General features: G+C 39.0%; 2 protein-coding genes across 2 annotated transcripts in view; both read right to left on the bottom strand.

Moving 5' to 3' along the window:
- Window positions 1–263: 263 nt before the first annotated feature.
- Window positions 264–18,939, bottom strand: LOC141903224 (uncharacterized). The gene is made up of 20 exons (XM_074791297.1): window positions 18,802–18,939; window positions 17,103–17,476; window positions 16,702–16,777; window positions 16,145–16,196; window positions 12,101–12,142; window positions 11,643–11,731; window positions 11,128–11,236; window positions 10,663–10,805; window positions 10,224–10,399; window positions 9,432–9,622; window positions 9,079–9,347; window positions 8,506–8,590; window positions 8,351–8,414; window positions 7,981–8,029; window positions 7,533–7,712; window positions 6,863–6,940; window positions 6,188–6,421; window positions 5,294–5,719; window positions 3,628–4,836; window positions 264–3,104 (listed from the first exon to the last, which is right to left on the bottom strand). The coding sequence occupies exons 2-20, from the start codon at window positions 17,272–17,274 to the stop codon at window positions 2,063–2,065; spliced, it is 4,686 nt and encodes a 1,561-aa protein (XP_074647398.1). The 5' UTR covers window positions 17,275–17,476; window positions 18,802–18,939; the 3' UTR covers window positions 264–2,062.
- A 361-nt stretch (window positions 18,940–19,300) lies between these two features.
- The window catches only part of LOC141904468 (DNA-dependent protein kinase catalytic subunit-like), a 28,607-nt gene continuing 24,323 nt past the window's right edge, over window positions 19,301–23,584 (bottom strand). Inside the window, exons 74-85 of the mRNA XM_074793057.1 lie at window positions 23,413–23,500; window positions 23,048–23,329; window positions 22,729–22,870; window positions 22,477–22,544; window positions 22,163–22,383; window positions 21,988–22,083; window positions 21,703–21,864; window positions 21,424–21,625; window positions 20,705–20,893; window positions 20,588–20,630; window positions 20,407–20,500; window positions 19,301–19,906 (exon numbers count right to left, since the gene is read on the bottom strand). Of these exons, the coding sequence (XP_074649158.1) occupies window positions 19,702–19,906; window positions 20,407–20,500; window positions 20,588–20,630; window positions 20,705–20,893; window positions 21,424–21,625; window positions 21,703–21,864; window positions 21,988–22,083; window positions 22,163–22,383; window positions 22,477–22,544; window positions 22,729–22,870; window positions 23,048–23,329; window positions 23,413–23,500 (1,792 nt within the window). The 3' untranslated portion in view covers window positions 19,301–19,701. The remainder of the gene's footprint in view (window positions 19,907–20,406; window positions 20,501–20,587; window positions 20,631–20,704; window positions 20,894–21,423; window positions 21,626–21,702; window positions 21,865–21,987; window positions 22,084–22,162; window positions 22,384–22,476; window positions 22,545–22,728; window positions 22,871–23,047; window positions 23,330–23,412; window positions 23,501–23,584) is intronic.

Genomic DNA, 23,584 nt, shown 5'->3' with positions numbered 1-23,584 from the left:
GCCAACCTGTATCTGCATCAGAATCACTCAAAACCACTGCCAATAGACTGGGTTCAAACCTGGGACATTCCTATTTCTATCCTTTATTCATCAATATCCAATTCACTGAGCAACAAGTCCTCACCAGCCCTCATGTCATATCATATCCCTATTTCTATCCTTATTCGAGTCATTTCTTATCAGTCCTCTCATCCATGCGACATCTTGTATCCCAATCAAATCATCTTCAACACAATCTATAAAATATTTACCAATTTATTTTCATCTAGACACAGTTGAAATTATACACGATGTATTTACAGGAATAATGAACGATGAAACATACCACCAAACAGGAATCAAACTTGCCTTCAGTTTGATTTTGATAAAATAAATTAATAATCGCAATTTCTTCACTCAAGATCGTGAGCAAATCGAATCATTTTGCATTGAAAAAGCCTCCAACTTAAAGAGAGCGATCACATTTGATCATGATTGAATCTACATTATACCGATCGTATTCTCAAACATAATTTCTCATGAAACATCTATACATCTAGCCATCGCATGACTAATTTTCCTCCCACTTTTATGGTAACAAATCGCAGGATTCAAATTGCCAGGATTTTATCACAATATCAATTGTTGATAGTGTACACGAACATATCTATTTACAAAACAGTTAATTTATTATTTTACATACAATTCAATCCATATTCACTATTCAACAACAATACCCTACGATGCATACGTACCAAATCACGTTTAAGGCAGAAAGACATTTGTTAGTCTGCTCTCGCAAGGAACGTACGTTTAAATCGATTATGAACAAACTGTTCATGCGTATTCGCAGTTTAACATTTCCATCACTTCTCAAATATCACTATGAAACAGTTTTCCCTTTACGAAAAATTAATTTCGAGATCATGGTAAATGCGGTTTACATGAAGCAGCGCGCATGACGTTAATACCAGTATCCAAATATCTGTACGACTGCGCTTTATGCGGCCTTTCGTACAAACATGGTTAAGGGAGCGTTCAAATAGTACATACAGTGTTTGGGGGTAAACAAATTATGTACTAAATTTGTACAAGGGGAGGAGGGTTAAAGAAAAATGTTCGTACTTTTCTGAATGGGGTCTTTTATTAGGCAGATGTACCGGTACATACTTACTGGACAAGAGATATCTATTAGATAAGATATACATCTTGAAGATAATGCATGTATCAAATGACAGTATCCTTATATCATCCCACTTCTAAGATATACGCGATTATATATGATAGGTACATAGTCGCTATTAAATTCTAGCGGCTAGCCTTTTTCAATTAAAGGTAGGCCAACAATTTGTATATAATGTACGTACGGGTAAGGGGAGGCGGGTTCAATAAAATACATACCGAATTCGTACGGGGAGGGGTCTAAAATGGCAATATTAACGGTATGTACTATTTGAACACTCCCTAAGTATTCACTAATCATTAATCATTTACTCTTTTTAAGTACATATAACAGGACCGTCAATGCGTGCTGCTCATTTCATTCTTCAAAACTGAAGTCAGTATCGAGTTTAATTCTGATAGAAGCTACGTGTATATTCAGAAACGGTACATAATTCCAGGTACAAACTTCCGATAAAGATTTTCGATTCTATAGCACTGGGGCCCCGATTCCACAGACAAGACTTATGTGCAAACGTGATCTTAAATCTTAAGACTTGTGGTTAGATTGGCTTTAGAACTAAGATGGTCTTAGATGTGTCTTATATCTAAGCCATGACGATGGAACTGGCCCTTGAATCTCAATATACCGATTCATTTGATCTTCTAATCTTACGCACAGTGGTACCATGTAATAACAACCTTGTTATATAACGATTTACATCCCAGTTCATCCCCAGTAAGACAACTCATTTCATATCATACCGGATAGAACAAACTTTCGATTATAACAGCAGATGTTCTGGACCTCGGAAGCTTTTAACGAGGTCCCACCGTACACTATTCACAGGGTTTACCGAAAAAAAAGTTGAATATTCCTAATTCTGTTGTGAAACGCCCCCGTTATATATCACTATCAATTTCAATCTTCTTTAGTTGTTTTCTTGTGTTTTTTGTGTTTATGACTGCTGCTATGCTTCTTGTGTTTCTTATGTTTCTTGTGTTTTTTATGTTTGACTTTTTTCGCCGACTTTTTCGCCGCCGTTTCTTTCGCGCTGTCGTTCGAGCTGTCATCGCTGTCGTCGCTTTTCCCGTCCTCGTCGTCGTCGTCGTCGCTTTCGTCGGTGTTTTCGTTATAATCCGGCTCGAAGTTCGCCTCGTCGATTACCGATATTTTACGATCGAGCGCTTTTTTCTGCTCCTCCAATCGTTTTATCTCCTCGTCATCGTCATCGTCATCCGCCGCTGTTGCCGACGTTTCCGCATTTTCGACGTTATCTTTCAAATCGGGAGTTTTACTCTTACTCTTTTCACGCGGTTTCTCCGCAGACTCCTCGGTTTTCATCTTTTTCGTCGCTCCCTCTTCATCTTCGTTATCATCTTCTCTGTCTTTCCTTTTCTCAGATTTATCCGATTCGCGTTTAGTTTTTGACGTCGAAACGGATGAAGCCGATTTCCGTTCCGTTTCAACCGATGAAGACTTCCGTCTGTCGCCTTCTTTCTTCTCCTTAGAACTAGATTTCTGATCTTTATCTCCATCGCGGCTACTACTACTTTTACTTTTAGAAGAAGAATCTTTCCGAGCTTCTTTCGAGTCTTTATCACTCGCCTTCTCAACTTTTCTCTTATCGGCGCTCTTCTCTTTACCGCTTGAACTGCTACTGAGATGGTCGCGTTTTATTTTCAACGGTTTCGCCACGAGTCCCGAATCGGCCCTATCCGATTTATCGCTACTACGTCCGCTCCATCCGCGATCGCGATCTTTACGACCGCTCTCCAATTTATGACGCAAATCGGAGTTGGATTTGATTAGAACCTTGCCGTCTTCAACTCCAGTATCCAAGAACACGCGACGCACTGGTTTCGTTTTCGGCGGACTCGGTCCTCTCGACGACTGAACGACTGACGGTAATCCGCGGAATGGTTTATTCGTAATCGCTTTCTCAGCTCGGTCTATCACAGATCTGGAAAATAATTCACAAATTTTATCACTTTAGAGTTGTTGAGGTGGCGTCAAATTAGTAAACATGAAGATTGGTACAGCGGAACCTTGTTAAAATGACCTTAGGTACTATGAGAAATTATCAGTTATTACAAAGAATTTCATGCCAAATATTACAATAGTTTGATAATTTTAACATGCTGGATATAAACGAACTATCAGGTAAAATGAAATGGCCACTTTCCAGCCATTTACAAATCCCATGAATCTTGTGATTATACAAAATTCCCTGAGTGAGTCAGAAATTTCTAGGTTTAAAATGTTAAAATTCATTCATTTTTTTCATTGAATCACGTACTGATGAAGAAACACGTGATCAATAGTGTTATTTTCAATGAATGAGTTGTCCAGGTTTTCAGTAAAATTTGTCATTTTCTTCGAGTTTTCCACTAATTTTTTTTCTAGATTTTTCTGATTCTCTTGAGTTTTCCAGGTTCTCCAGATCAGAGGTGCCACCCTGATAATCTACAAAATTATGAACTTACCTCGGAAGAGGTTTCTTAGGCGATGTTTTATGTTTCGGGCCGTCGTCCTCGTTGGCCGAATCCGACGCGCCGACGCGTTCCCACTTGGAAAGTTCCGGTAATCCTTCCAGATCCTTTTCCGCGCTTTGACTATTGCGTTCGACGATCTCCTCGGTTTCCGAGTGCGTCGCCTCGGCGAGTTCGATATCGTCGGCCGCGATGTCGACGCTGACGTCTTTCAACTCGGCGTTCGTGTCGTCTTCCTCGGTGTCCATTTCCTTCTCGCTTGTCGTCGTTTTAACGTCGCTCTCTTTCCCGCGATCGTCGTCCGTCTTCGCGACGTCGCTTTGCTGCGACGTTTTGCGTTTTTCTCTCTTCTTCGCCGAATCGCTTTTCGACGAGCGTTTCTTCTCCGTCGCCGACGACGACGACGACTTGCTTTTATCTTTCTTCGACTTCTTAACTTTGTCTTTCTTCTTGTGTTTCTTACTAGATTTCTTCGCGACGGTTTCGCTCGCGGGAGGATCGTCGACGGGCGCTTTTTCGGAGTCCGAATTCTTAGCACCTTCGGATTTCGATTCTTCTTTAGGTTGCGTTTTATCGAACGCTCTTTTATTCAGAGTTAACTTGATTTTCTTCTTCGAAGGCGTAGTCGCCGTGTCCTCTTTCGCAGTCGCGCCCGCAGCCGCATCGATGGCCTTTTCCTTTTTAACTGAGTCGCCGTTCGACGCGTTACTTTCTTTATCCGCGTTCTGAGGATCCTTCGAAGCGGCGTCTTTCGCGTCGGAATTCTTACGATCGTCTTTTTTATGATCGCCGCGATGTTCCCCGTCCGGGCGACTACGATTGTGGCTTCGTTTGTTGTCGTTGTCGTGTTTATCGCCGTGGTTACGCTCGTGATAGTCTCGATGATGACTGTCGTGTCGATCGCCGGTTTTACTATCGCCGTGTCGACCCCGACTGCCGCCGGTGCTGCTGTTCGTAGCCTCTTTCCTCTCGTCCCTTCGACGTCTGCCGTCTCTACGATTATGCGCCGCTTCTTTGTCGTCGTTTTTCTCGCTCATCGCGTCGTGCGGCGGTTGTTGAAGGATGTACGTCTCGGGACTCGCTCCCGGCGGTAACGGCTGCGGTTGAGGTTTACGCTGAGGTGATACGTGCGGCGGATACATCGGGGGAGGGGGGTAATTTTCACGACTGTAATGATCTCTGTAGTAGTCTTCGTATCCGTACCTGAAATCAGACGATTGAGGAGAATTTTCAAATAATTGAAATACAACCGAACCAGAACAGATGACCTGATTACTCTAATTCAAATTGTTTCACCAAGAGTTTTCACCAAAAATGATAGTAATTTGACATCAGAAATAATAGTCTAATTGATAATGAAGTAGAAATTATTCAGAGTGTTTTGTTATTGTTTTGATCGCGTAGTTGAGCTCTTAATTAGAGAAGGAACTACTCTCAACATAGTAGTCATAGCCAAATCAGTTTAACCCGCTTAATTCGAATCAGTTTTGACCGATGAAATTCATCCGATTTATGAGAAATCTGGATTCAACATCATTTATTTACATACATTCATGTATAGATGGACCGTAAATAATATACAGATTAGATTGAAACCCGGATTAAGCCGCTCCGAATTAAGCGGGTTTGACTGAAGTTGACAGTTTTCGGTCGTACTTACGGAGATGGATAAAACGAAGGCGGAGGATGTGGATGAGGTGGAGGCGCGCCGTACGGAGAATACGGATATCGTTCCGGAGATCGTGAGAACCGAGCGTGCGGCGGCCAGTCTCTGTCTCTATAACCCTGCGGATGCGGCGGCGGCGGCGGCGGAGGCCAGCCGTCGTGTATGTACCCGGGCGATCGCGAGCGAGGGCGCCGCATCGGAGGCCGACGTACCGGCGTGCGTAACGGATGTCGTCGCGACGCGTACGGCGATATCGAACGTCGTCGGATCGGCGACCTCGAACGAACTCTCGATCGCGATTTACTACGGCTTCGTAATCGTTTTTTCAGCGGCGGTGGTGGCGTGCGCGATCGCGTTCGGGAACGCGGCCTCGGACTTCGTGCTCTCGGACTCCTCGACCTTGATCTCGGCGTGTATGACCTGCAATATATGTTAATTCTTCTTTAATAAATATTCATTCGTATAGCACAGTTTTCCATGCAATATTTCTACTATTCTAAATAAACTTTTTAAGTCTTTCAACAATGGGATACCGGCACACACCAGATGGCGCAACAATGCACTCAGTTATAGATAGTGAAAATCAGTTCATTTTCGATGAACTTTGAACGTGATTTTTAGGTTCCAAAATGGAAATTAAGCCAAACAAATCATCAAATAGATATGGGATTGACGTCCCCAATGAGTGTATGGTAAAGTTTTACTAAAAATGATTCCACAATGAGAAAAGTTGAAATGCAGAAGAAATTGGAGTGTGGTAACCGAGTTACCACTAGCAAACCTGGTCGTTCCTCGCCTGCCATAAGTGGAATCCTCGATTGCCACAGTAGGTGCTGGTACCCAATTGTAGGATTTTATGACTGATCTTACAGATTTAAAATAACAAACCTTTTCACTCTTTTGACCGGCGTCCGAGATCTGGTCCTGGAACGCGTACGAGACCTCGTTCTCGAGCGCGGTCTCGGCGAGCGCGTTCTAGAACGAGGTCGCGGCGACCTAGTTCTCGATCGACTGTACGAACGAGCCGGTCGAGGTCGCGTCGCCGGTGACCGCGTACGCGACCTCGACGATCGACGAGGTGAGCGCGAGTGGACGCGTGTTTTAGACGATTGGTAATACGGACTGTAATTAATAAACGGTAACGATGTCAATAACAAACGCTAATAATTATCCTACAAGCATTTTTAATTACAATGGAACCTCATTAACAAAGACCTCATAACGATCTATGGGTTATTTACAAACTAAAATCTCATCCGAACTAGGAAAAAATTTCAATAATTTTTCACTGGATATAACAAACTATTGGTTAAACAAACAGATTTTCTGGTCCCGTGAAGTTCATTATAAGGAGGTTCCACTGTATTATTCTATCGGCTCATGTTTAAATACTGACATAAAGCGCACTGATTACATGTGTAGGAGTGCACTAAGTAAGAAATTAAATCATTATCACTATTATTATTATTATTATTATTATTATTATCATTATTATTATTATCATTGATGTGTTTAATAAACCGTTGACTCATTAAAAACAGCTCGAGATTTTACAAAATTTACCTTCGACTTCGACTCTTCGATCGTCTTCGTTTTTCCAGCAGTTCTTTGGCGAATAAATCGATAGGATCGACCGGCTTCCTGCAAGAGATATTCAAAACACATATATCCTCAATCGGGGAAAGACTAACAACGCGTTGTGCGGAATATGTACAGAATTGCACACTGATTAAACGAGAAATATGAAGTGAGAAAAGTTTCCTTTAAGCTAATAATTTATAAAATAAAATAAACTTTAGCTTTAAGGAAAACTTACGGATTTCATCTTTCTCGCAGGGCTGCCAACCTCTGCAAAGCGCTATCAGTACTGAGTTTTTTCAGTAACATTTCATTGAAATATGAAAGCAGCCGTATTCAACAGTTAGACTCTCATTTACATCTTTCATATTTATGCATCAAACAAATCAAATCAGCATTTCTTGTCATGGAATAGTAACAAATACTGAAAATCAGGAACAGTTGGCAGCTCTGTTAGTGTGGGTTTCTCTATATGACCAGGGGCCAGTTGCATAGTCATGGCTTAGATTTAAGACTGGTCTAAGACCAACTTAGTTCTATACTCAACCAGTCTTAAGATTTAAGACCACTTTTGCACTTAAGTCACGACTGTGCAACTAGGCCCAGGGTTTTACACAATTTCATGGAAAGTCTAGTGAATGTTTATTTCACTCACTTGTCCTGGCGCATCATGGTTTGCATGCGTTTCTGCTCGCGATAAAATTCTTCCTTCGTCATCGGCGGCGGAATGAAACCCGGACGCAGCGGCGGTCGCGGAGGAAACGTAGCCGGAGGAATTCCCGGCGGTGGCATGAATCCCGGTCTAATCGGAGGTCTAAGAGGCATAAACGGCCTTCTACAATGTATGAAATCAGTTTTCTGAAATCAGGATCTGTTATCGTAACGTGTGAACCATTAATATTGATAGTAGATAAAAACCCACAATAAAAAGAAAAACTCGCGATAGCCATTTTCAAAAACTGTTTTTGAAAATGGCTCAGAGAATTGAGTTGAAACGTTAAGCTACCAGATAGTTTTTCTTTTTATTGTGGGTTTTTATCTACTATTGATATTGGACAGCCACTTGTCTATGGAAATCAATTAATATTGATGTTTGAACTTACAGAGGAGCTCCTGGGGGTATTATTCCAGGGGGTAAACCCGGTCGCAAACCTATATATAGAAAAACAAATTTATGAATACCAGTTCAGTAACCATCCAGACAAGACGAGCCATAACAGGGCGGCCATTTATCCCTCACTTTTCACTGACATATAGGCCTAGCCTAAATAGTTTTCCCTGACTTGATCTGCTAAGACTTCAATTCATTAACACAGTCAAATACGTGAAACAGACAGAAACTGTATGATTATATGCTGGATCTAACTATCTTAACAAATTTCCCTGATTTTTAGGATTTTATTTTAAAAAACTCTTTTTGAGAAAAAAAATGTTCTAGACTTTTCCCTGATTTCAAGGCTTTCATATGCTTACCAGGAGGGGCATTAGGGTCGCTGTAGTGGTAGCTGCCCTTTACGATAGAAGGTACGCTTTGAGGCTAAAAAAAAAAAACCCAAATGATATATAGAAACAACTCGCATTTCAAAGACGACAACAAGAGATATGAATCGTTGACTATGATTAATTACCCCGCCATTTGATGAATTGGTAACATGAGCATTAGCAGGTAGATTACCCGGTGGTACTGTATCATGTGTATATCCGTGCCGATGTCTGTAAACAAATCAATAAAATTACATTTACAGGAGTGAGATACGTAGTCGTGTACGGTGGAGTTCTCAGAATTTTTTTCAGTCAGTTTTTACATTTTATCCACATTTTACACGATTAAAACCGGGATTTTTCGCGTTGGAAAATTTTCAAAATGTGAGTATTTTCTGCATTGAGTATTACGAAAACAGTGGAAAACTATAGAGTTGGCTCGTAAAGTAACAACAGTGCGTCTAGTTGCCAAGAAGCGAAGGTAATGAGATCGATAAAATTCAAGTTCCCAAACTCGCAAATAAGCTTCTATAGGTGAATAGAGAGAAAGAGCATTCTGCAGAAAAACCATATCAAAATTTACTGCAAATACAATTTAGCGAAATTTCACGGACTTTTGAGAATTTTCACATTTTTTTCACAACTACCAATTTTTCACATGAAAATCTCAACCAGGACTTCGTATTCTTCAACACTACATAAAATTCAGAGATTCTGACCTTATTTTGTTATCGATAGTTCCGATTGTGAATATGTCGTCCGGGGTCTCGCCAGTCGATCCCGGCACCGGCGGCTCGTACGACGAATGGCCGCCTTGTTTCGGCGGCAGCGATTGCGTCGTGTGCATCTGCGACGGCGCCGCGATGGTCACCGGCGCCGCCGTCTTCACCGGAATCATCGTCGACGACGACGGCGGTCCGGCTACGTCGAGCGCCGGGTGATTGTTGATCACCGGTGCGTTCGGAGGATGATTCATAACAGGCGGCGCCTTTAATGAAAAATTTCATCGGTAATTCATTTCTGCGACTTACCGTAATCGAATTTAACGACGAAAATGAATAACTATTCGAACCTGTTGTATTTGCACTGGTTGGGTAGGTGCTAGAGGGGTTGGCTGTACTTTCGTGTAGCCGGATTCATTTAGATAATTGATGACGGCTTTACGTAGATATTGATTGGCGATCAAACTGTCCGGAGAGACGCCGTTACTCTTACAGAACGGGCACACGTGTTCCTCCGTTTCCAATAAAGCATTACGGATACCTAAAATCAAAATATGAAACAAATAGCTCGTTGAAACAGAACGATGCTTTCCATAACGCATATCGCAAAGCATTCTAGAATTTCTGAGGTTTTCTCCTGCAGGGTTCCTACAGATCAGTCGTTCCTGGATATGAGCAGTTTTCAAGGATTTTTTCAAAGGAGAAGATTTCAGGGAAGCATCTGCATCATTTTCGTATCCCAATTACTGTAGACTCCTCTTAAATCAGTACTTCTTATCTTGGAAAACCCTAACTTTGGCAGTTTTGTAAAGCCTAACGCACACGGCAAAACATTTGTTTCGCCGAAACAGAAAACATGTTCAGAAGTTGGGTGCTTTTCGTTTTGCCTCCCCGCACATGCCATAACAAAAAACATCGAAAACATTTTTTCACGAGTAAAAAACGTTTTTTCGGTGCCGTGTGCGTTGGGCTTAAGCAAACACTACCCAAATAATTTCTAATTGCCTACTTCTCAAAATTGAAGGGGGTTTTAAAGGAGATTCAAACACTGTTAAAAGCATTTCCCGTTTAGAAGGAGTTTTTAAGTAATCAAGGATTCGTATAGACCCGGTAATGATTGACTCATTCTTTGTTGTACTCACAATCATCGCAATAACTGTTTCCACAACACGGAATCACAACGGCATCTCTCAATAGATCGTTACACAGCGAGCATTTCAACTCCGACGGAATGTCCTGTTTTTCCGCGATCACTTCGACGGCTACGTTCTGTTGAACGAACGGTCGTTTCTCCTGTTTGCCCTGTTTGTACGCCTCTCTACGAGATAAAACAATTTCATTCAGAAAAAGATAAGTCGAAGAAAACCAGCGAAAACTTTACGAATAATACGGAATGGTCGATTGAGAAAAACCTGCAATCGCAAGAAAAACTATGAACGTTATCTTGATATCGTTTCAACTCAATTGTTATGAAAACCCTAAGCTTAGAAAACAAGATATTTGTCACTTGTTTATGAAAAGTTTCCCCGGTACGAAGGGTATTTCAGATGATAAACGATGATAATTTGTTCTCGAACTTACTGCTGAAATGAACTGATGGCTAAATGTCCGTGGGCAGTTAACATGACTCCTTTACTGGAAGCGAGATCATTAACGTCTTCAACGCGAGTGAGGAAGCTATTCGGTATTCCTGTACTTCGTCGTATTCGAGTATCGGGAACATCCTGCGTTAATATAATTATTACATCTATAAACATTGATCCACAGTACCGTGCAACATCTAAGTATCGAAAGACCGAACTACCTCGGTTTCTATCTACCATCGTTGCAGTTTTCACCACAATTTGACATCAAAAATAGTTTAGAACTAGAAACCTCTCTGGTTTTGAGCAAACATTTTGATATCATCAGGAGTAATCGTGCTTTTAAGAGAAGGTACTACTCTCAATTAGTAGCGGTTGTTGTCGGGCCTGTTTTTAGACAGAGACATTTGTTGAACTATCAGGTTCCTATTTCAATGACATTGAAAGGCTTTTGATTTGTTACCTTCAGTTTGTTCGGACAATTCGTGATGAAATGACCAGCTTTTCCACATCTGTGACACGTATAAGTGGGACCCGGTGTTCCGGTCGGAAACCGTGGACGGTACTGATAACTGTAATCATAAATAATTATCATTTATTTAGTTTAGAAATGGATGGAAACGTGGTCTACCCCCCTCCTCGACTATCTGTCAAACTCGGGGCAGAAATTCAACATTTTCACTAATAAACGAAACTTCACTACAACTATTCAATGCAGTTATTACTCAGTTCTATCAAACTGAACCCTTATAAACTTCGTATTTATTTCATACAGTCTCACATCGTTTACTTCGCACAAAAATATGCAGATAATAACAGGTAATTATCATGATTTGGGACACATGATGGTCCGATAATCGACCACAAATGATGTCGCATAAATCAGTACGACTACTTTTCTTGGTAGACGGTGAGGGTGGCGGATAAACGGAGCGCAGATAATCGAGGGTAGAGGGATATTCGAGCTGCAGCGCTTACTTTGACGGGTCGTAATCTCGAGTCGACTGGGACATCATGGCGCGAATTTTATCATCCTCCGACGCGTTAGCTCCGGCGAGATCAGCAGTCTGAAATAGAATGACATCACGATTTCGACATCAAGATCTTAACCACCCTCGAACAATAACCACGAACAAAAGGATGATGAAAAGGCACACTACCAGATCAGGGTGGCCACTTTTATTTGACTTGCTTTTTTCCTGACTTTTCCCTGATATAATTATCCGATCGATTAATACGGTTAAATACATTAGACATAGCCGGAAACTAGCAATCTCAAAATTCCCTGACTATTCCTAGACTTTTTTAAAGAAAAGAAAATTCCCCGACTTTTCGGTTTTCCAAGTGGCCACCCTGCAAATATGTGATCGATTTATTAAACTACCGGTAATTGTGCACACAGGGAACAAAATCAAAAAATGTTTAATTGTATGTACCTTACGCAGTTGTTCAAAAGTCAATCGTTGATCTGCAGCCATCTATATCAAAGTATGTAAACGAAACAAAAAATTAAACACACCCCTTTCAACGACTGGCAGTATGTAGAATACAATAATATTCACTAGTTCTCTAGAAACAATGGAATTACAATTGAAAAACCCTAGAAACATGGCATACATTTTATTAAGTTGAGAATAAAAGTGCCATAACATGATTATATGTAACTACATGCTAAATCAAGTTGGTAGACAGGGGCACGAAGCCAGGAAAAATGAAATATATAACTATCTTATACTTATACAAGTTTTAAACACAATATCACGAAAACAGTTAATGTGATTAATTCAGAATCTTAAAATCTTCCAGCTTTACTTGTTTATGGATTTGGAAGGAAGGAGTTTCGAAACTGGTTACTTAGCCAAAACTGTGCTACAAACTGGCTCTAACCTGGCAAACTTTTTTCTTTGAAAGAAACTTTGAACATTTTTGTATAATTTTGCACATCCCAAATTCATGTAGTAAACAATGCAGAGTCCACAGTCCATAAACATACATATATCACAATAATAACATCCCTCATCACTGGACTAATTACAGACCTCCTCTAGTGAGTGCCTAAAATAGCTATTTCTAAGTTGACTCCTATGCGAAAATCATCGAAATTATCTTTAATAAATCAGCAAATATCTAGATATTCGATAGAGGCATTCACCGAGGGGATCTCGATATTAGTTAACAAAATAACTGCAAAATTTCTTATATGATACAAAAATGGGCTAGAGAATGCAGGACAAGTCTTTACGACTCCGTTGTAGAGTCACTAGCAGCCGCAAGACCGACCTACGCCAAGAGTTATCATTCCAAATCAATTACAATCTCACAAGTTTCTAAAAAAACCAAAAATTAATAATACATGTATTTTTCATTCTGTGATTACGTTAATCATAAAATAGTTTATTACGAGTGTCAACTACAATTCTACACTAACAAGTGATCAGACGAGGAATCATCAAAATACATGTAAAATACTACATAATCAAATGTTTGTACGACTCAGTAATCAAGTTGATTTAAATACACTTTAAAGTATCAAATACTTGAAATTAATAAATATAGACTTAACTAACTGTATGTACAAATAACACGACAATTTCTAATTATTCTAAACAATTTAACAATTGGATTTTAGCCCATAAAATCACATGTTTTCATTTATACAATTCAAGAAAGAATTTTAAGAAATCGGCAGATTAAGTCAAGCATAGGGCATAAAAAACATTTTCCAACAATATTATCACAAATACATGTTTTTCTGTTAATTAGCTAATCACATCACCTATAACATACTAAGATCATATTAAGTCACAGACAGCATGAAAACCTTCTAAGTGGTATATTTACATATCATCATTATTAGTATGTTATTTTCATTTCTCTAATGAAGTTTAGTGGTACCTTTGAAACCATTAGATACTAAATTGTTAAATCATCAACTGTGGGTTTTGCTCATTAACTCATTAATTATAATCAGTCTACCAGTCAAGCATGAAAAGCTTACTATGTTGTACAAATTGCCCCCAAGACAATATTTACTTTTATATTCAACCTTAGCGAGAATTGTAATATCTAGTTGATACATTTTTTATTAATGTCACAACAGTTAGGCAAAAGTCATCAACTCAAAAAAAAATAAAGCTACGCATATTTCATCATTGAACCAGAGAGAAAAAGTTCTACTGATCTTGATTGATTTCTCTAAAGTTACTCATAGAATGAGGAAATTGTTCAGCGATTCAGGGCTTGTAGCAGTCAGTACAATTCAGCATTTTTCGAAAGACACGTTCCCAGCATTTTTTTAAATAAATGATAATAGCATGAAATAAGAAAATTCATTGGCAATCAAATTTAATATTTTGGATGACCTTTAAACATACACTAGGCTTTGCACATTCAAATGAATTTCGAAGAGACAATTCTATAAAGGACCATGGGTCCAGTAGGATCAACTGAGTACATTCAAGTATTGAGCACCAAAATCGATTTGTTCTAGGATTTGCAATAACGTATAAACAGCCAATAAAGATGAAATCATGGTGCACTTTGTAGCCAAGCATGTTCAACTTTGATGATATACATGGCATGTGTTTTCCCTATGAGTTACAAGTACATGGTAGAAAACAGTTCTTGATAATGTCATTGGAAAAGCCCTTCTGGAGGGATTTCCAAGTGATGCCTTGTGAAGGGCTTTCCCTGTGATGTTATGAAACTAGGGCAAGCATCGATTAGTAGAATGAAGGAAAAATTTATTGAAATTATGCACATTCTCTCCCAGCACATCCAAATGGCTTGAAACTTGCCATATCAATTCCACCACCTATTTCCCTCCTAATGACAAAATATCAGCTGTTTATATCCTGTGGTTACAATTTGTGCCACCAAGAGCTAACAGAAAGTTACTCTCAGAACCATTCTATAAGGATCAACACAGTTGATTCTAAAATGAACCCTGCACTGCCATTGATTTGTTGTATCTAAGTGTACATAATATTGAGTCTTTTACAATGAATGTAGATGAATCTTCACGTAGTGTACACCCTTACCCGCCTTCCTCTCGAGTGTTTTTATGGTGAGTTCTCGTGTACGTAAATCCAATAGCTGTTGCAGGAAGTCTGTTGTATTCATACTCCATGCAGGTAGAACGTATCTCACCTAAATTAACGTAATCTTCTGAACAAATATTCCGTGTATCGGTTGATTGCCAGACAATAGGATTACAGGGGTATTTTAGGGTCACCGGTTTGAATGTTCATTGTTTATGTCTTAGATATCCAATCATTTAAAATTTAATTGTATCAATTTTTCAAACTGCCATTCCAAAATGAAAATGCTCATTTTATCAATAAATGAAGGTTTGTAGTAGTACTTAAGGCCGAGGCAAAGTAAATGCTTTTTGATTGCATAAGTAAGCACTTTATAAGCTCCTTATCAAATTTTTGCCATAAGTAAGCGCTTACCAAGAACCTTATGAAATTTTTTCATAAGTAAGCTCTTTTTACTTTGTTGACTCGCTATAAACCCGAAAATACTTCTTGAAGGAGCCCAGTTATTTGTTCTGCCCGATATTTCCGTGTCGTTTTGCGGGGAACCTAGCATGTAGGAACCGAAACCGTATTGCCAGTATTACCCGACGCCCTTGTAGGAATTCAAGAATCACTGTTGTAATGAATCAATTATATTTCCGAGCTTTTCTAGTGGGATTTTAGTAGGAAAGGCTTAGAATTCCGACATCTTAAAGAGAAGAAATGAAGCAATTCAATAAGTAATCAATCCTTCTAGCAGCCTCTGCGTAGGACAGGCGTTCAAATCTTCTGACCAGTTCGCACAAAACCATTTGACTAGCAGCGGTCTCGCCACAACCAAGGACAAGACGGGAATTCCACAACAATCATTTATTTCTCTCAATAACGAAAAAAACATTTTTCCAAAACATGTCAAGAAACATGTACATGCATAACAGAGCAAAAATCTAGCGCTACAAAAAGTGTTTAAAAATGCGAAAAACGATTTTCCTAAAAAATGGCAGTGCAGGAAAAAATGTACGCCTGAAAAAGAACGCCGAGTTACGCCGAAAAAGAGCTTCGAATATCGCATAAAAATACGATCCATCGAAACAAATCAACGGAGCATCCATCCCTATCGCTACATATTCAAAACAGTTGTTTTCATGAAGCTAGAAACCACACACCAGAACTAACATCACCATCATCACAGATACTTATATATATATATATATATATATATCAAAATCACGTTATCATTTCTTATCACTCGATTACAAATACAACCGACAAATAATAAAGAGACTTTCAAATCACCAATTATCGAGATCGATTATTTTTTAAAATTAGAGGAGACGTCGTTGTGACCGACAGCAACACGGAGAACAACGATACTATACGGAGCATCGGTCCTCGACATGAGCTCATTCCGACCGATCGCTACTTACAACCACGCGAATATTTAATATTATAACTACATACGCTGCTATGTGGACTGTTGCCGTCTTCTTTTATCGGAGCTACGATCGGATCCCTGAAACGACAAATTCATCAAGTTGAGCCTAATCGCGCACCTCCCGACATTCTAATAATATGCGGCTTTCTTGCGTCAAATGGTAGCACCCACAGTCAAAATTACTTCTAATCTAATTCTAATCCATGGTTCCTACAGAACCATCGATATGAAATTTGAGGGGTATTTGAGGGGTTTTTAAGGGTATGATCACCAAATTTGAGGGTCATTTTTCACGTCGAAAACCTAGATACATATAACAGTACCAGTACCATTGAAATTAGAAATGTAGAGTAGATTAAATCTACTCTACATTTCTAGTTTCAATCTATTCACTTAGCAGCAAGTTGGTTAATTTTCGATCAACTTTGAAGGCTATGAATAGGTGCTCCACCAATCCAGACGTTAAAATGACGAGCCTCAAAAAAAGATGTAAATTGACTTTCCCAATCCGTGCAGGATTTTTCATTCACCTTCGCAAGCATTAGCCTGAATACTGTTGCAGTTTTTTTAATTGAAAACTCACCAAGACTTAAGACTTAATGGAACTCTGGATATGATAACGGAAGCATTCTTCGGAAGTAGGTCATTACTCGCGTATTCTGAAAAATGATTTTAAAAACATTAACATTTAAACAAAACTTGTTTCGAAGTTCATACAGGTCAGATATTTCCCTGAACCATTGAGAAATTCCCCAATTTTATTATAAGATATCTTCACTAGGGTCTGTTCCTTTGTGCCACTCGTCACCAACAAGTATGAAAGGACACGCAAAAATTCATATTTCCCGATTCTCAACGAAAGACCGAATTCCCCATTTTTCTCTGCCGAAAAAAAATGAATCAGGAATTCCACGATTTCCCTGATTATGTAAGAACCCTAATATCTTCAGATCTAGGGTGAATTGAAGTACATGTAAATCTTACCGATTCCGGTTTGCGCATTTTTCACTTGTAGATCGAATTCGGCCTGACTCTTACCGAGCCGCTTCTTGTGAATGATCGCCTTTTTGAAGTCGGCGAGAGATATGTTCACTCCGTCGAACGTGATCGTGTCATAATCGATGCTGCTTTTGAATTTGTAGTAAATGTAGGACATGGCACCGCGACGAGACCACGGACTCGTGAACGGAACTGAGTTTTAGCGTTATCACCGATGTACGACTACGATATTGTCAATTGTCAACAAGCGAATGGAACACGCACGGATGATTCGATAGTTGCAGTTCTTATCTCAGCGGACTCAACGGCAGTCAATGTGCACCAATTAAACACGACACAAATCTAAAACAACTCTGAACCTGAAATAGAAGATAGCCGAGAGGGTAAAGTAAGGATTTGTTTAGGTTCAGTGCTATAGTTTAAACTTTCAGTGGTTTGCAATGAGCCTCGGTGGTCTAGTGGCCCGACAATATGTCGGGCCAGGTTCAAATACTGTTCTTATCAGCCATATTTTCCTAAGTCGCGCATTATGTATAAGCCATTCAGGGGCCAGTTGCTCAAAAGTTGGTTAGTTAACTGGCGTGTGGACAATTACCATTCCTTGGTAACAATAATGAAAAATATATGACATTTATCCACCACTGGTTTACTCTAACCAACTTTTGAGCGACTGAACCATGAATGATTTAGCAGGCACAGTGGTATGGTACTGTTATGATAATGCAGAGTCAGCAAAAAATTAAATTAGGCCTTAATTTTCAATTCATCTTATTGCATTGTTATTATGAAAATATACATATTACACCAATAACTATTAATCCTGCACCTAGTATTCTTATCTATTTTACATATATCATTTCATGGTTCCCGCAGTTATTAGAATTCAAAATTCAAGTTTTTCCCAAGTATGGGTGATTTTTCAATTTTCCCAAATGCAAATGAACACATATCATCATGCTAGTCAACATTTTAGTGGTGACTGGTTGAAAGGTACTTTTCAAGAGAAATCGCCGAGAAAAGTTACCCTCGGCAAATGCAATTATGTGAAATGTAATGAATTTCCCAAATATTTCCCCGATTCGAGGAAAATTTTTCAAATTCCCAAATATTTCCAAACCGGGGATTATTATCTCAGAATTGCCAAGTTTTTCCCAATTTCTGTGGGAACCATGTCATTCTTATCAAATAGCAGTAATCTTGGGTTCCATATGGAGATATATTTGAGAAATAAACAATACTTTAACAATCGATTTAAAGGCAAGCTGCTCAGTATTTGAATCTGTAGTAGGAAGAGAGACTAAATGAAAATCATCGTCATTCTCCATTTACATTATCATCAATGAGAACAAAAGGATGGTAACTATCATCAGATCCAATTAAAATTATAGACTCGCCCTGGTTCGACATAAAATCTCATTAGACACCTCTCTTTCTATGACAAGATTTCAACATCATTTTTTACAAAAAACCTCACTTCCAGCAGTAAGTGCATTTTATAAAACGAGTGGCCGTAATAAAGTCAGTCGAGTTTCAGCCATTCGTCGTTCCTCTCATTCATTCAACAAACAAAAACCAGTCAAAAAATCGTAAGTCAAAGAACACAATAGTGCATGTCGGTTGAAGGATTTTATACAGAATATACCTGGTATTATCCAGACAAAAATTCAATGTTTTAAACACTTACCACGATCCAGATAGCTTTAAGCAAGTGATAGTGTCATGATAGCGTTTATTCCCGAAAAATCAACGCGCCAAAGTTGGTCGATGAAAAATACAGCAAATCCGACGCAAAATGGCGTCGACCTCTCTCGTTCAGTTGAATGCTCGATCAAAGGCAACAGAGATTGAAACGGTAGTTAGGGTAGCTCCGACAATACCCAAAACAGGGTATCCTATTTGGGTATCCAATTTTCAAATACAATTTATTTCATTTGCATGGTTTTAAGAATTATTTACAAACGAAACAAATACAACCATTCTCGCGTCTTCTAGATTCCAATCAGATGAACTATATGTTTCAAGTAAAAAGGAGAGAAAATTTTTGACGAAACCAGTTTTAATGACTACATTACCTTGAAAGAAAGAAAACAAAAATTCATAGATTTTAACGGATTTATTTGTGGAAACTACAATTTATATTGCGTGAATAGTTAGATAATGTTGAAGTAATTACAGTACACAAATCAAAATTTTCCTGGTATTAATTGAAAATCAAAATTACAAGATCTGCATAATCAACATATGTCATAATGTGTGAAAGCAATGAATAAATAAATGCTATTTATCTAAATTGTAGACATTCTTTATAAGTGCATAAAACGCACGCACAGTTATATCGTAACAAAAATAAAATCTATTATTACACTTTAAACAGAATCTTCCAATTTAGAAAATTTCCATTTTAAACCAGTTGATGATAATTACAACAGAATAGACATAAGTTTGTATGGTATTGATCAAGTCAAAGTGTACTGCTGCTTATGGTATCTGTTGGTCGAAACTGTTGAACTCGTAGTTAATTCCCAACACTAATTTGCTATAGAGGAACTATATTGATTGAAACGGGGGAAACCGTATAAACAAATTACATGAACGGTGCCCAGCCTCGGTAGGTACGTCCTAGTATGTTACTGTCAGTAGCCTGATCGATTAAACACGCCACCTGATCTTCTACCGACAATTTACTCTCTTCACATCTACGACGTACGTTCGATTCGTCGCCCAACGCGACGCTGTAGAATTTTTCGATGTTCTTTTTCTTTCGCGCGTGTCCGAGTTTGATTTCGTCCCTGAAATGAAATGAAGACAGTTGATAAAAGCGATCACACAATTTCCACAGCATAAAAAAATAATATCGTTAATTAAATACAGTTTTGATAAGGATTTGGAGGAAATATGTTAAGAGATTATCTGTGATATAAAGATTCGAACAGGATGGCCACTCTTATTTGACTCGCTTTTTGCCATTTTCCCTGACTTGATCCGCTAAGATTACATTCAATTAACACAGTCATCTACGTAAGACAGACGAAAACTGTCTGGTTTTACACGTGATCTAGCAACCTCAACAAATTTCCTCGACATTCCCCAGATTTTGAGCTTTTTAACCTAATTCCCCGACGATTCCCTGGCTTTTACTAAAGAAAAGAAAATTCCCGACTTTCTTCATGACTTCCAGCTAAGTGGCCACTCAATTCAGTTCCAAAGCCAAGTTTTTCTTCAAGAAAATGTTCACCTAACAGCCACAGTTTAACTCTGAGAACTTCCATACATTTGAAAGATTATTTACCTTGTAATATAGCCTGGATTTGCACCTTCTAACTTCCTACGCGCGAATAGCACTTTCTGTTTCGGGTACCAGGCTGAATCACTGGTATCAATATCTATAGATTTAAATGAGAAACACGGTAACATGTATGACGAAGAATTGCATAAGAAACCTAAACTTAACATAACCAAACCAAACCTACCAAGTCCTTGTACTCCAGTGTTCATCTGGCGCTCCGCGAATTGCTATAATTAAACATAGGGTCATTTCATTGATGAATCAACCGATCAATTTTCCGGTTGTAAGAAGTCAAACTTACGATCATGTCAAGTGATTGGTCCTTAATGAATATGTCCATCGTTGAAAGCAGTAAGTCGTGATCATTTCTCAACGCCTGTAAACTGTGTATCATCGTACATTCGAACAAACCTTTCTCCTTCATCGGTAGCATCAGATTCAGAATTTGACGCGTCAGTCGAAACGGCATCAATTCGGGAATTTCCAGAAACTATCAAAACCGAAATATCGAAAATGAATGAGCAGTAAATGCTGAATCCTCACCGAGCTCTAGTAACAGCAAAGAGAAGAAATAATCTACTCAAAGACTACTAGCTCGCGTATGATTTTGTCACTAGAAGATATGACAAAACTTTTAGCTCTTGTTGATTGTGTGGTACTGGTACACTGTAATAGCATATAATCAAGATATTTCAAACAATAGAACTACCAGGGTATGTAAAACATTCATTGAAATGAATAAAAGATGACGGTGGCCACTTTTATTTGACTTGCTTTTTCACTGTATTTTCCCCTGACATGTACATTGTTTTCCCCTACTTGATCTGCTAAGAATCCACTTAAATAACACAGTCAAATATGTAAAACATAGACAGAGACTGTTTGTTTTTACTCGCAATCTAGCAATAACTTCACCCTGATCTTCAGCTATGTGACCACCCTATAGAAGTTATTCTGCCAGAAACGTACTGCTCGTAATTCTCGTTTTTTTTTCCCTACTAACTGCTTCTATGTACAAACCTGAGTTGCAGTTCCAAAAGCATGTCCAAAATCGATACCAACCATTCCACCGGTCGCTTCATCAATCATATAGTTCGATAAATGACGATCTCCGATGCCGAGGATGTACTGACTGACGCAGATCATCGCGTGAGACGTGATGAAGTGCGATCGCAACGTGAAGAATGCTTCCGGCGACGAACTCATTCTGCGGAATCCTCGTCTGAAAATTTATCAGCAGAAATTCGCAGGCTCACGTTTCAGTATAGATTAACACGATGTCTACCCTCCGACACTAACCTCAGTAAATCCCACGGAACTTTATTTGCCTGTTCTTCAAAGTTGCGCACGGTTTCCTTCTTGTTCGCCTTGTAGTACATGGCCTCGTATGCGTCTTTCTGCGAAGCTTTAGGTCCAGCGAAACGCGAGATCCAGTTAACATAACAAGTACTCGGACCTTGCCTGTAAAATATCAATTGATTGCTACACGATAAAAAAGATTCAATTGATGTCTTTTTGGTTAAAGATTTTCTCATCAATTCAATGAAGTGTAGAATTTCTAGGTGGTGAGAATTGAATACTGACCCACTCTTGTAGAATTTCTTTTCCTGTTCAGTCATCGCGCCTTGGAGGAAATCGAACAGAGGCTTTGTGTTCTTCACCCACTCGATTAAACCGACTCTGCAAGAAGAACATCTTTTCGATGATTTACCGCACTTTTTCAACTTGATGAAATTTTCAGAATATCAAGGCGTTATACCTGGCAGTCATCGGTATAACTTGATACGTTTTCAGTTGTAGTTTACGTTTGCTACACAACCAATCGCGACTGTATATTTCATTCATGATCTCGAACAGTTGTTCGATTCGTTGATCCTGTCGCAGATCCTCCCCGCCTTTCACCAGGAACCGATAATCCTTCTCATCATTACCGCGGATTTGAATTCTCTTCGGTTTCCTCAAAGACGACATCACCAATACCTGTATAACGATACATCGAATGAAAGGTGTTGGTAACTCATTTCAAAATGAAACAACAGGAGGGTTTACTATTTCTGGAATTTCATCACTAACCTCTGAATCAAATCCGGATATTTTTGTGTGATATTCTGGTAGTGGTTTTGAACGGCCGTCATATTGACCTGTCCAGGGAACGAAAGGTAAAACCAATTAGTTGCTAGTCATTCATGCTAGTCATCCCCCATTGTTAATCTAGTCTCAGTTCAGCAGACCTTTCCCATTCTCTAGAATAATTATCCTAGTTACTAGTTGTTTGAATTTTCAAAAACTTCTTGTAAAGGGGTTAAAATTGACACAATATTTTACCCGGAATTTCTAAATCTTTGTCGAGATTCGTAGCCTTAAACTCGGCCATCCACGGTGAATATTCTTTCAGCGTGCTGGGAGGCTTCAGAGTACGTTCATCTCGCATTGACGCGAACAATGAAGAAATGTTCTTTTGAAAAGCCTACGATACAAAACATATACCGGTTACACATTTACAGTAAAACTCAGGCTCCAGTTTCACAAATCTAGGTTAAGTTTGACTTCAAGACGTAATTGGTAGTTTTCCAATGATTTATCTTAAGAGTCGAAATTAACAGGGGTATAATTTGTCCCGAGCTCAATCCAGAATCTTATTTACCTGAGGTGATAACTGCATCAACTTCGAACCATCCTTGCCAAATAGTTTATCGATATCCTCAGCGTATTTGGCACCAAATCGTTTGCGATATGGACCCATAGTCTCGACGTAGTTAGACTGACTGCTGTACAGTGATTGGCTACTGCTCTCTGTACTCAACGACTGTTTATAATCCATCAGTTGACCGTACATTGCACGGAATTCATCGATTATCTTCTGCCGTCCGGTCGTCTTCTTTGAACTCGGGTCTCTCATCAGTTTCATCATTTCGTCGATCCAATCCTATTTTTAAAACAGAGCTATTCGTCAAAACTGAAGAAAACAAGATACCGGGTACATTCTAAGTAAACACTCTTCAACAATACCTTGAACAGCGCTTCAGGTTGTCCAAACTGTTCTAAAGCACTTATGAAAGTATTTACATGAGGAACCTGACCTAACATTGCTTCCAACCTGAAAAACAAATGATGATGAAAAATTCATAGTATTTCAGCCTTAGACAGAATTAGCACTTTTTGGCCATTTACAAATTTCCTG

The sequence above is a fragment of the Tubulanus polymorphus genome, chromosome 4 (assembly GCF_964204645.1).
Source record: "Tubulanus polymorphus chromosome 4, tnTubPoly1.2, whole genome shotgun sequence".
NCBI classification, from domain to species: Eukaryota; Metazoa; Nemertea; class Palaeonemertea; order Tubulaniformes; family Tubulanidae; genus Tubulanus; species Tubulanus polymorphus.
The sequence above is the reverse complement of the archived record's forward strand: the minus strand, read 5'-3'. Positions and strand labels throughout refer to the sequence as shown.

Bases quoted from the DNA above. Each gene is read 5' to 3' on its own strand.
- LOC141903224 (XM_074791297.1), bottom strand. From the start codon at position 17,274: ATGTCCTACATTTACTACAAATTCAAAAGCAGCATCGATTATGACACG. The intron at 10,806-11,127 runs GTAACAAATCAA...ATATTAACGCAG, and splicing joins ATTGTCCGAACAAACTGAAG to GATGTTCCCGATACTCGAAT. The intron at 8,415-8,505 runs GTAATTAATCAT...TTTTTTTTTTAG, and splicing joins CCAATTCATCAAATGGCGGG to CCTCAAAGCGTACCTTCTAT.